Below are 12,961 nucleotides of genomic sequence, written 5' to 3' on the forward strand. Positions count from 1 at the left end.
CTCAGACCCAGAAGGCAGGAAGGAGCCAGCCAGGTGAGGAGCAGAGTCAGGGTCCAGGCAGAGACAGCGAGGAGAAAGGCCCCGAGGCAGGACCCAGCTCGGCTTGTTGAAGGAGCAGAAAGCCCAGGAGGGGTGGCAGAGTCGGCAGAGGAGGAACAGCGTGGTGGGAGATGAGGATGAAGAGGAAGGTAGGTGAGAGGTGGGGGAGGGAGGGGGCCCAGATCACGGAGAACAGGTTCCTGATCCCGCAGGTTTGGGGTGGGGCCCGAGAATTTGCATTTTTAACAAATTCCCAGGGGATACGGACCCTAAGGGTCCTGGGAAGAGGGACGAGCATCGCTGTTGTGATTTTCAGACCCAGCTGCACAACAGAATCACCTGGGAAACTAAAAATTCTTGCAGGTCCCACCTGAGTCCCACCTGAGTCCATTAAACTAAACCCCCTGGAAATGGGACCCAGGTGTGGCATTTAAATATATGTTCCCCAGGTGATGCTAACAGCCATCCAGGTGAAAGAACCACTATCAGGAAGGCTCGTAGGCCAATCCAAGCCATCTGGGTGTTTTCTGAGTGCAGGGGAAAACATGGGGGTTTTATTTTTGTGATCGGTTTTCATTTTTGAGAGGTTCTTCTGGCAAAGCTGACAGCATGAGGGTGTGGTCAGTAGCCGGGGTGGGCAGAGGTCTGAATCTGGGTGGGTCTGTCTCTCCAACTGGCCCCCAGAAGTGAAGGTGTGAGCTGGCAGCGCCGTTGGTTCTGCCTCATGTGCCCCGTGTCCCGCTGCTGCTCCCTCAGGAGCCCTCCTGGTCCTGGAGAACGTCTCAGAGGCGGCGGGTGTGAGGGCTGAGCTCGGTTTATCCTCCTCCCCTCCCTCCGCCCCACTCCCTGCAGCCAGAGCAAGCGACACCCTTTTCATCTGTTTACAGGAGGGTGTCCACTGAGAGGCCTTTTTAGGAAAAGATTCCACGGCTATGAAAAAATAAGAAAGGGAAAACTTTGCAGTGCCTGGACTTTTTTGTTTTAGGGCGAGGAAGTTTTTACGTGGCTGCATAAGTGACCTCGATTTTGCCATCTTCCATGGATACGAGGGCCCCTGCCTCTGCCTCTTGCTCCAGCTTCTCTCAAGGGACACATAGTGGCATTCTCGAGGATGCTTCCTGGAATAAAGGGCTGGATTCTGGGGAGATATTTGGCTCATGGCTCTAGACAGGGAGGAGCAAGACGGTGGGGTGGGGTGGGGTGGGGTGGGGTGGGGGTACCACAGGATGTGAGGGGTGTGTGTGTGTGTGAAGTGTGCCATGTACGGAAGTTGTATACAGATGGGGGTCAATATGGACATGGTGTGTCTAAATATGGTGTGGGGACAGAGCCAGGAGAGCAGTTTCCAGGCTCTCGGCCTCACGTGGAAAGGTGCTGGCTTAGGTGGTAAATGGCCATCAACTGTGACTAGTTGGCCATCAGCTGTAACCAGTGAGCCATTGGCCACTAATATAACTGCCATGGCTACGCTAGCAGAAAATGGGGGGCTAGCAAGAAGATGGTGGCTGAGCTAGCAAGCACGGATTGTAGTTAGTACGGCGGATTGCAGCCAGCAAGTGAGGTTGGTTGGCAGAGAAGCGGACAGCGGGTTGCAGATCGTGTGACTCCTGCTTTCTGTGTCTCCAACCCAGCCTCCAGCGAGAATATAGTGACTATCTATCTATGGCTCTGTGGGTGTTCCTTTTTGGCCTCACCATGTCCTGCGTTCTTATGCGGGGAGCGGGACTAGAGACCCCAGAAGAGACCCCGTATGACACCGTGCATGACATATGGATAGGTGTACGAGGGTGTAAGACGTCAGGCAGGGATGAAAGCAGGTGGGTGGTCCCTGGTGGTCCTGGTCCCCAGACCCCTCCCACCCTCAGGTCTCCACGCTGCGTGAGTCTCCCTGTCCCAGGGGTCTCTATGGTGGCAGCTGCCCTGGCCTGACACCAGCCTCCCCCAGGGGTTACCTGTACGCCGGGCTGGAGTTCGGCGCTGAGTGCTACTGCGGCCACAAGATCCAGGCGACAAACGTGAGCGAAGCAGAGTGCGACATGGAGTGCAAGGGCGAGAGGGGCAGCCTGTGCGGTGGTGCCAACCGCCTCTCCGTCTACCGGCTGCAGCTGGCGCAGGAGTCGGCCCGCAGGTGTACGTGAGTTGGCCCCTGCCCTCCCCGCGGCTCCTCCCTTGGCCAGCGGTCATGCCCTCCCCTACCTGCACGCCTGCCCTGCACCTTGCATGGCTCCCCCATCACTCCCAAGCCCTTGGCTGCCTTCCACGATCCTGCCCCAGCTTCGCCTCCCACTGCACCCCGTGCAGGGCCCTCGGCTCCAGCCACTTGGAATGTTTCCATACGCCCTCTTTTCTCCCCTTCTCAGCTGCCTCCTGGACCACCTAAAGCTCTCATTTGTACCCATCTTCTTCCTTAACAAGCGAAGCTAAAGCCTGAGCTCAGCCTGTCCTTTCTGAAAGCAGACTGTCTCTAACAGGATGACAATGACAACAGCAAACAGTGCATCCTTTTCCAAGTGCCTTATGTGGAATTGTCCATTGAATGCTCAACACTGACCCTCGAAATAGGCACTGTTATTCACCTACTCCCATTTCACAGATGAGGAAACTGAGGCCCAATGCCACATAAACAACAGAGGATTTAAACCAATTCCAGCACCTATGTCTTTAATGTTCCTATAGACGGAATTTATCCCTCACTTGTCAGTGCTTCAATCTTGTTGAAAAAATTCTCTAGTTTCCAAACTAAGGGAGGAAGGGGGATGAATAGGAAAGGCCAGAAGCTGGCCCTCTTCTGTGGACACTGTCCCTTTGTCCCCTCTCTGGGGGTTTAATAGCAGTTAATATCTGATTATCACAAATCTGCTGTGCGCTAAGCCCACTGAAGGCCTGATCTCATTTACTTTCCCTACAACTTTTTCAGGCGGGGATATTACCGTTGGGAATTATCCCCATATTAGTGGGGAAACTGAGGCTTAACAAATTTAAGTAAGCCTGCCCACGGCCACACAGTCTAATCAAAGGTGACCTTCTGACCTACATAAAGAGCTAACGGCTTTGCCCAAAGGTGGAGGGCTGAGGTTCCGCCTGGGTACCCTTCGGTGCAAGCCAGAGGCAGCAACAGGAGTCTGGCAACTGCATCTCTCACCCTGGGGCCAGCACTTCCCAAACTTGAATGTGCCAGTGAACCCTACAGGGATCTTGTTAAAATGCAGATTCTGATTCAGCAGGTTGGGGTGGGATTCTGTATTTCTGAGGTGATGCTGGTCCAGGGGTCACACTTTGAATAAGAAGCCCTTAGACCTCATTGACACTAGTAAGGCCCCCCTGGAAAGTAAGCCTGTCCACACAGGTGGATTTGGCAGAACCTAATTCCGTCTGCATGTAGAGAGAGACCTCATTCATGACATGTGGATGTCATTGTTTATAAAAATTCACCATTGGTTTGCTTACTAATGTGTTCTGTTTGGCAAATGCCATATTTTTGAAGCCCCGTTCAAGCTTTGCTCTGCAACAAGGGTTGAGAGTGTTGCCAGTTTGCGAAGGGGCTGATGCCTGCAAATGGATGCCCCATCCTCCTCCCGATGGATCTGAAGGCCTCGCTGGCAGAGGACAGAGGTGGCGTGTGAAATCCAGGCTGGAGAATGTTCACACAGAGGGTTCCTGGTTTGGCTGTTAGTGTAATGAGGTTTTAATTTGATGGCAGATTTATCATCCTCATCACCGATCCCTTTATGCCAATATTTATGTTATTTTGATGGTGACTTTTACCATGTGAAGAGATGGCTTTAGAGTCAGGGTATTTTGAGGGAAAGCTGCTGCCACTAAAACATTCTAGTGGATGAGGATGAGTGAGATAAGAATTGAGCTGTGTGTGTCATTAGCCAGATATTAGCCAGGCTCCCTTTTGGTTAATGTTCAGATTGGCTAGATAATCTGGTCTCTCTCTCTCTCTCTCTCTCTCTCTCTCTCTCTCTCTCTCTCTCTCCTCTCTCTCTCTCTCTCTCTCCTTCCCGCCTCCCCCATCCCTCCTCCCCCTCCCCGCTTTCTGACACACACACACACACACACACACACACACACACACACACACACTTCAGATCATCTATTATAATAATACTCTCATGGACCATCAGAGATTTTTCAATCAGCTGAAATATATCTCCCAACATACAAGAGCCCTTGCCCTGTTACGATAGGGTATGTGTTGCCCTTGTAGCATTGGGAGGGCTGGGTGATTGCTAGTGAGTGGCCCCTGCAGTGTCTAGTGGACAGACAGACCCAGGACCTGTGGGATCTGTTCAAGCCTGGGGAGTATGTACGGGGGTCGTGGGGTCTCTGTCTGCAGGAGCCAAGGGAGCAACACTGAGCTGAATGTTACTCTAAGGAGATTTCTAGGTGAAAGGGAGAGCCATGTAGTCCAGCCATGAGCAAAAGCCCAGGGTCAGCAAAGGTCATACGTTGAATGTCGTGTTGGAAGCACTTTCCTTGCGGATGTTCCATTTTACAGTTTTAAAAACTGAGGCCCAGAGAGCAGAAGTGGCTAAATTGAGCCTCCTGGGGAAGGCTGTTGGACTGGGGCTTGAAAGATGCATAAGATGTTGCCTGGTGTAGAAGCGGAGGCTGTCCAGATGCAAGACAAGTCACTAAGCAGTGGGAGAGAGATCTTGGCAAAGGAAATAGTGTGTGCCAAAGCCTGGATGTAATTTCAGGAAATGACGGGCAGGCATGATTCTTCCAAGGCCACGGTACCTCTTAGGGACCGAGCATGGCCTGGAACCCAGGTGTCCGACTCCTGGTTTCACTCACTACAGTGCGATAGACACGCTTGCACTGGATTCAGGACCCCGTCCTCTCCCTTCTGGGGCAACTCCTTGGCTCCAGCTTACCTCCTTCCTTCCCTGACCCCTGGTCTCTCCTCTGCCTTGTTTCCTGACTACACAATACAGAATGTCCAATGTTTTTGCTCTGACTCAGTGGCATCCCTGGCTTCCCATTCCTGGGATCTGATTTACACACAAATAAATCCAAAAAGGAGGCTTCCAAGTCACTGGCACATGACACTCGCCTGTATTCCACCAGGCAGAGAAGTGAGCAAGCCCTCCAGGATGCAGGTGGGATGGAAACCAGGTTCCGTTTGAAGCGTCATCAGTTGGTATTAACACTGCCTAATTGTGCTTCCCTGAGCAGTGGCACAGAACTCTTAAAGACTGAAGATTCAAAGGAGGTTTGTTACCTCCCAAGCATCACTCGGGGGGTGGGGTGGGGGGCATCCACCTTGTGTAGGGAGCCAGCCTACGTGTTTCTGAGGTGCTGAAATGCCCCTACAGTAGCGAGAGCGTTAAAAACGTTGGCAGTGCAGCTGTCTGCAGGCACCCTGCTATTCTGCCTTGACACGGACTCTCAGGCACATGGACTCATTGCCCTTCTTACAAAAGAACCGAGACACGGACTTCCTTCTTGGTTGGATTACATTTTTCACAGCAGTTCGTTAAATGTGTCGGCAAGTGTAGCTCTCCTCCCAGGGGCAGAGACCTGCCAGTGATTTGAGAGCATTATAGCTTTATAGGGTGTTGCAAGATATGTCGTTTGCCTGAAAGATTCTTACAAGATTTGTGTTGCAAGGTTCATTAAAGCCACGTCTACAAACCGGTCCCGTGGGTGGCTGTCCATGGTGCTGACCGGCCTTTGGCGCTGCCGAAAGCCCCAGGACTGCAGACCAGTCTCTCCCAGGGCCCAACGCTTTATCCTCGTGTTTCTTTTCTATCTTGGTGAAAGTATTATGAAGCTTACACTATCACTGAAAAACATAGATCCTTGATTTATGGTTCACAATTCACGTAGTGTTTGTGTACCATTGTTAGTTCTCACACTTTTTTTTATTGTCTTCGAATGTTAGGACGGAAATTTTGTTCAGTGCTTGTTCTTTAAGCTCACCGATACTCCATTGTAACCCCTTCTGCTGAGGGGACCCTCAGATGATCATGGAAAGTCACATTTTGATGGATAGACCATTTCTAGCTCTTTCTTTGCCAGGCCTGGAGGCCTCTCCTTGCCCTTGATATATGTCTGGGACTGCTGAATTTTATAATTCATACGGACCTTCATGAATTATGCTGTGTAGAACCAAGAAGATGATAGCTAGAAGTTTTTTTTTCTCCTCCATGATGATGGGGGAGAATTGGTTTGCTCTTCTCCCCTAAGAAAATCCAGGAAGGGTGTGGGAACAATGTGGGTTTTGAAATCAGGCAGACATTGTTTCTATGTCAGCTCTCTCACTTACTTGCTGTGTTGCCTTTGACCAAGCTGCATATTCTCTCTGAGCCTCAAGTGCCTCATCTGTAAAATGGGGACAATTCTAACCTTTAAACATGGCTGTGGCCTCCCAGTGAGATAAAATCGAGACAGCACTTAGCACAGTGCCGGTTACAGAGTAGCTGTGATGCCCCCTTCTTCCTAAGATGAAAACTCTTCAATTCATTCTGAGAAGCACCTAATTCAAGCCGCCTGAATTTCCACCAGTCCACAGGAGGCTTTGGTGACGCCTAAAAATGGCTGGTTTGAATTCTCTTCAGAGAGTTAAGCTCTTTGTGTAATTCAGTCTCTCTGATTATAGGTAGCTGTTAACAGCTTCCAGCTCACTGCCTTTCTTCCTCACTGGCATCTTGAATGCAGTGGAGCTTGGCCTAATTACCGGGGGGGATGGTTGGGGGGGGCTCTTTCAAACCAAGGAGAACTCTTCCACACCTGCCTTTAAGCTGAGGCCCGATGCCACTTACTTCCTTTTTGTGAAGCCCCAGAATAAAGAGATGATAGAACTTCAGAGATTACTTGTGGCTTATTCTGAGCTATTCTTCATCTGCCCCCAGCAAAGAGAGTTGATGAACGGTTTCTCTGCTCGCCTCTTGCTGATAAAAACCCCAAGCTGCTGAGGTCATGCACCACCTCAGCTGGCCTGGCCATGGAGAACTGACATTGTCAGAATGTGGGGCATGGGCTTTTGTGATCCTTGGACCCCCTACTGCGGGGCCTGAGAGGGTTTCTGGGAAATTCGGGTGGCTGGCATGGGGTCTCTGGAGCTCAACCGTGTTAGAATTGGGCAGGCCTCCTGTAGCCTAGCAGAGAGGTGGGAAACTAGGATACAATGTCAAACACGACTGGGGTCAAATCCCAACTCTGCTCCCCACTGCGTGGCCTGGAAAAGTGACTGAATCTTATTACATCTCCTCAGGGTCTCTGCCTGCAAAACAGGATAATAGGTATCGTCTCCCTCATAGGCTGTGGAGAGGTTAATTAATATACGATGTGTGTAACATAGTTAGCGCTAATGACGTGCAGGAAACAGTTGATGATACTACCATTGCTGTTCTTCTTTAGTAAGTGTTGGCCATTAGAAAGACTACCCAGGGTCACTGCGATTGTCCACGGGCTGTGGCCTGCACAATCCCAGGGGCCACCACCATTCTCAGACTCTGCATGTGAAGAACAGTGGCCCTGAACTCCGTGCAGCGTTTCCCTTGTGGATTCAAAACACTCAAAGACCCGAGATACTGTAAGTTGGGTTCTCCCAGAGACAAGGACGTGAACCTTGGTTCGCTTGGGAGGTGACCCCAGGATGCACCTGGAAGGGACTGGGGAAGTGAGACAGGGAAAAGAAGCCAATACAAGGTTCGTTACAAAGCAGGTCACTACAGAGGACAACTGAAGCTTAATCCCACTGGGAAACCCTAGGTGGAGACCGCACTTCAGAGGGTATCCCACAGGAGGGCAGGAAGCTGCAGTGTTTATCTTAGCTCTCTTACCCATCATTGGCTGAAGGTGGCTCCCAGGGACATGAACTCCCTCACGGGCCTTAAGGCGGAGTCCTGGGTGTTTATTATAGGTCACTGTCAGCTATGCTGGGATGCTGAGTGCCAGGGGCATATTGATGGGGCACTGACAGTGGTAGGAGTTAGCCACCCTTCACATGTCACGGACAGATGATGGAGAAAGAAGCAGGACGAGACATTGACTGAGTCCTGATTAGGTCTCAAGCACTGTAAATGTCATCGCAAGAACTTCCGCCCCAACTGTGCAGGGTAGATATAATGACCCGCATTTACAGATGAGCAAACCAAGGCTCAGGAAGTGAAGACACCTGCCGGGGACATACAGCTGACTCAGTGGGTGATCCAGATCTATCTGAATTTAAAACCAACTCCCTTTCCACTGGGCACCTGGGCTTTTTGCAAACAGGCAGGTGTCTCCCACTGCTGTGAAAGTCTCAAATTCTTTATTTCTTTAGGAAGGTCAAGGGATCCAGGCTCCCACTTCTCTTTCACTTTCAGACATAAGAGATGAGAGCGCCTCTAACCACTGATGGGGAGAACCAGGTGGCCCATTTTACAGATGGAGAAAATGAGGGTAGAAAGATGAAGTATCTGGGCCACCATGTATATTCTCAGTGTCTTGATCACCAAGCCACAATGGAGATCAACCTGCCAAAAGAAATGGCCTTCAGAGCTCTCCCCAGATCCCTGGGAGTCCTCGGAGACCTTCTGGTTTCCCTGCAAAGCAGAAAAGGCAGGGCTATAGGAAGACCCCACATCCAGCAGGTCAACTGCTCCTGGAACCAACTTCCCAAACCTGTTCCCTTCCCCAACCCCACCCCCAGCATACACCTGGACCAAAGAGAGATTCATAACAGTAGTTCCTGATTGCTGTCTGGCCCTCTAAGGCCTCAGAAAAACCTCACCTTATTTGGTATTCAGGGCACTCAGCTCCCTCCGTCCTCCTCTCTCAACTCAGAGGGTCAGGGACTCATTAGCAGATGCTTAAATGTCACAGGAAGACCAACCTCAGCAGAGCGAGCTTACAGAGTCTAACTTCCTCTTCCCACCCTTGCAGCCTGGCCTCCTGACGTCCAGGAAAGCAGGAGAAAAGTCCTATGAGGAGATGCCAGGGTAGGGACTCAACTTCCTCCTTCCCTTCCTTTCCATTGAAGTCTGAAGACAGCCGGCAAGGAGACAGATCCGCAGACCTTTGCTGCCCCTCCCGCTGTACTCACAGCTCACAAGGCCCATCCCTGTCCGTCTCTGAATGATCCACCTAATATTCATGCCTTCATTTTAGAGATGAGAACACGAAGGTTCGCAAAGGAGAGGAAACTTGCCCAAGATCAAAGGGGCCAAAGGGGGAGGAGAGCTGCCTGTGTGCCAGGTGTAGACACTGCATTCCAGGAAGGAGAAGCAAAGGCAGGACCAGAGCTCCTGGCTGCTGGTCTTCTGAGAGCAAAGCCAGCATCTCATCACTGTAACCAGAGCTGGCATCCAGCTGAGTTTTCTGATGAAGTAAAGGTTCGCCCACACTGTTTCAGGCCTCCCCCCTCACTGCTGGGAATCTTTAGCTCAAATGCGTGATCCCCTCCCTGCCCTCACCTTGTATGGCACCTTCCGTGGGCATCATTGCATCTTCTTCGGGGTGGCCGATAAACTTACAGGGCTTCCCTCTGAGCACCCCCGGCCACGGGACAGGAGGCTGGTGGCACTGGTGGCATTTGGAGTGTGTCAGTTCCTCATTTGGGGGGTCAAGGGCTGTTCTGTACAGAAGAGAATCACTGCATAGTCTAAGTCCCGCTCCTCGCCATTTATATGTGGGGAAACTGAGGCCTGAAGGACCCCACAGCAAGTCAGCAACCTCCTAACCACCCCCAACCACCACCAACGTTGCCACTGCCTCCCTCACCAGGCTGGAGCCAGAGATGGGGACAGTGGGGAAAGAGAGCACTGGGTGTGTGCAAGCCTGCAGCGTGTTCTGGAAATTAGCCGTTTACCCAAACTCCAGATGTCTTCTTAGTTTGCTAGATTGGCCTCCGCAGAATGAACAACTGCAGGCTACTGGGTACCAGGTGGTAGAAGTAATCACGATGACGCTTTTGACAGCTGAAATGTAAAATTGTCATTTTTAAACTCCCTTCGCTCTCCCCCCCTCCTTTTTCCCAAAGGTTAACCTTTTTTTTTTTTCCCTGAGATAATCCTCAGTACGTTTTTTTGCTAACGGTGAGCCCTCAGGTTTGTCACGTAACCACCCCTCTCTAAGCTCTGCTTCTCTCATCTGTGAAATGAGAGTTGACTACAGACCTTGGGGAGTTTTCAAGGTCAATGAGATGATGTTTGTAGCGTTCTCAGCAGAGCTGATCACACGTAGTACTCAATAAATGTACCTATTTAGTGCTCCTGGTTTTGATTTATGCGGTGCCAACAGCATCCTTTGTTTTCTGTGAAAGCCGTGCCTCTTGAAAGGTATGTGCAACTCACATTTGAGAACAACTGAACCCAATTTTAAATGAGCCTTAAGAGCCTTTCCATAGATGTGACAGGAGCCACTTTTTAAAAAAAATGTGTCTTCATTACATTAAAAAACTACATATTCACTCCAGAAAAAGCTAGAAAAGCTTTACAAAAATGATGGAAATAGAAATTCCATCCAAAATAGTTGATAATTCTACTCTGTCAATCGAGAGTTTTCCAGAGAAACAGAATCAGTAAATTAGATAGATAGATAGAGTGATAGATCGACAGATAAAAGAGGTATATTTATGTAAGGAATTTGCTCACACAGCTGATAAGTCTGAAATCTCTAGGGCAGACCAACAGGCTGGAAATGCAGGCAGGAGTTTATGCTGTGGTCTTGTGGCAGAATTCCTTCTCTGGGAAGCCTCAGTTTTGCCCTGAAGACCTTCAACTGATTGGGCAAGGCCCACCCACGTCTTGGCTGGAAGTCTCCTTTGTCTCTTTAGCGTCAACAATCGGGATGTTTCCAAATTAGATGATCGTAAAAGGAGTCCCTCCCGCACATCGGTCCCTTTTAGCCTGAAGGTGCTCAGTGTGGGGTGGGCAGAGACTCCTGGGGCCGAGTTTTCCCCCAAAGCCCAGGATGATGGGAGGAAGGGCAGGACAGCCCTGGGCCCTTTGCCTACCTCCATCCGCACAATCCCCACATGCTCGGCCCTCTCCTGATGAGATCATGAAAACCCTCCGTGGCGTCTCTCATCGCCCAGCATGGGGAGTTGCCACTGTTGGGAATGAGGAAACTGGATATAGGAAGGTGACACAGGAAAGGGGTAATGTGGCCCAGCAGGGACATCTCAGTGACCTGGATGGCTGACAGAGATGCCAGGATTGAGGCGAATATTGAGGGACATAGCTCCGTTAGTCTCCACTTTGGTTCACTGTGTGCTCTTGGGCAAGACTCTTGCCTTCTCTGGGCTTCAGTGTGAAAGTGCTTCCATCGGAAGGTGGTTCTCTCAGCCTGGATCTGATGACTCCTTCTCCCTCTGGCTCTCCAGATGGGAGTGCGGTCTTCCGAGGCTGCTTCCGCAGGCCCGACAACCTCTCCCTGGCCTTGCCCATGACGGCTGCCATGCCGAACATGTCCGTGGACAGGTGTGTGGACCTCTGCACAGAGAAGGTGAGCCCGGGGTCCCACTCACGGAAGTCCGGGGAGGGGCAGTTTGGAACAGGATGCTTGGCTGGAGAAGCGGCAGCCCAGAGGGGATGAGGGAGGTCATTACTGTAATCCATGACATGGGGGAGGGGTACGCCTGTTTGGTGTGGATCCAAGGCATAGGAGTTACACAGGGTCGAGTTCTCTCCCTCTGAGGAAGTGTGTTTGTTCCAGTAGTGAGGAATGCTCAGGAATGAAGGTGACCTGTGAACTGGGGCTAAAAGATGAATAGAAGATTGCCAAATAAAGGCAAGGACAGTTCCACCTTGGAACGGAGTGAGTTCCCTGTCATTGGAGGTGTGCAAGCTGAGGCAGGCGTGGTGTCCAGAACTTTGGGCATTGGATAGCAGTTAGACTGGATGATCTGTGGGTCCTTTCTCAACCCGAGATCCTTGATGGCTGACTGTGTGTATCTTTCTTCCCTGGCCAGACAGTGAACTCCACAAAACAAAGGACTGTGCCTTAAGCATTCTATGCCAACCCCCCAGTACTCAGGACAGAGCTACCATGTTTCCCCGAAAATAAGGCCGAGCCAGACAATCAGCTCTAATGCGTCTTTTGGAGCAAAAATTAATATAAGACCCGGTCTTATTTTACTATAATATAAGACTGGGTCTTATATAATGTAATGTAATATAATATAATGTAATATAATACCAGGTCTTATGTTCATTTTTGCTCCAAAAGACGCATTAGAGCTGATTGTCCGGCTACGTCTTTTCAGGGAAACACGGTAATACCTCTTAAGAAAGAAATCAAACCTACTCTGGCGAAGGCCGCTGGATCCAGCCATGTAGGTGTGACCTTGTTTGTTACCAGATTCTCCCCAATCCAGCCTGGGGGAGAATTCAGGGCTCTGGGTCTGGAATAGAAGCCAATTGGATAAAACATAGTCCACTGCCCTGAAATCCCAGGTCCATCCTGCTCCCACTTAGCTGTTCCATGGAACAAATAAAGTAATTAGAAGCTGCTCTCCCAACAAAGACTGTGGAGGCATGTAGGTCCCAGTATCCTCCTTGGCTTAAAAGAACAGACTCAGACGGCTTTTCCCAAAGCGGGGGCTTCGTCTAAATGTCAGACCAGGGGGCATTGACTGTGGTGGGTTACACACCGTGAGAAAGGCATTTCTTTTTCAGTTTTCTTTCAAGTCCTCTAGGGGAAAGCTTCATCTCAGTGCTAAATTGTGTTTAACACCTCTCTACCCTCAACTAATCACCGTTTTGCAGGAAAAATGGAGCCTACCACGGGGCTCAGAGTCTTGGCAGGCAGAGTGCCTTAGTTAGAATGTAATTACATTGTTTGGTTTCTATAGTATTTGCGTTTCCAGTATGCAAACCTATGGAAGTGTTACTTGTCCATAAGTACTACTTGTGGGGGTGATATAACGTTTCCTTTGAAACTTAAGTCCCAAAAGGCGAGTTAAAGGAAACAAATCAATAAATAA

General features: G+C 50.3%; 1 protein-coding gene across 6 annotated transcripts in view; it reads left to right on the forward strand.

Moving 5' to 3' along the window:
- The window catches only part of WSCD2 (WSC domain sialate O sulfotransferase 2), a 102,430-nt gene that overhangs the window by 65,744 nt on the left and 23,725 nt on the right, over nt 1–12,961 (forward strand). For all 6 annotated transcript variants that reach the window (XM_074321636.2, XM_019757473.3, XM_074321634.2 and 3 more), the window contains 2 exons: nt 1,985–2,169; nt 11,360–11,481. In XM_074321636.2, coding sequence (XP_074177737.2) covers nt 1,985–2,169; nt 11,360–11,481 — 307 coding nt within the window. The remainder of the gene's footprint in view (nt 1–1,984; nt 2,170–11,359; nt 11,482–12,961) is intronic.

This window comes from Rhinolophus sinicus, chromosome 9 (assembly GCF_057876585.1).
Source record: "Rhinolophus sinicus isolate RSI-liver-muscle chromosome 9, RSI-T2T, whole genome shotgun sequence".
NCBI lineage: Eukaryota > Metazoa > Chordata > Mammalia > Chiroptera > Rhinolophidae > Rhinolophus > Rhinolophus sinicus.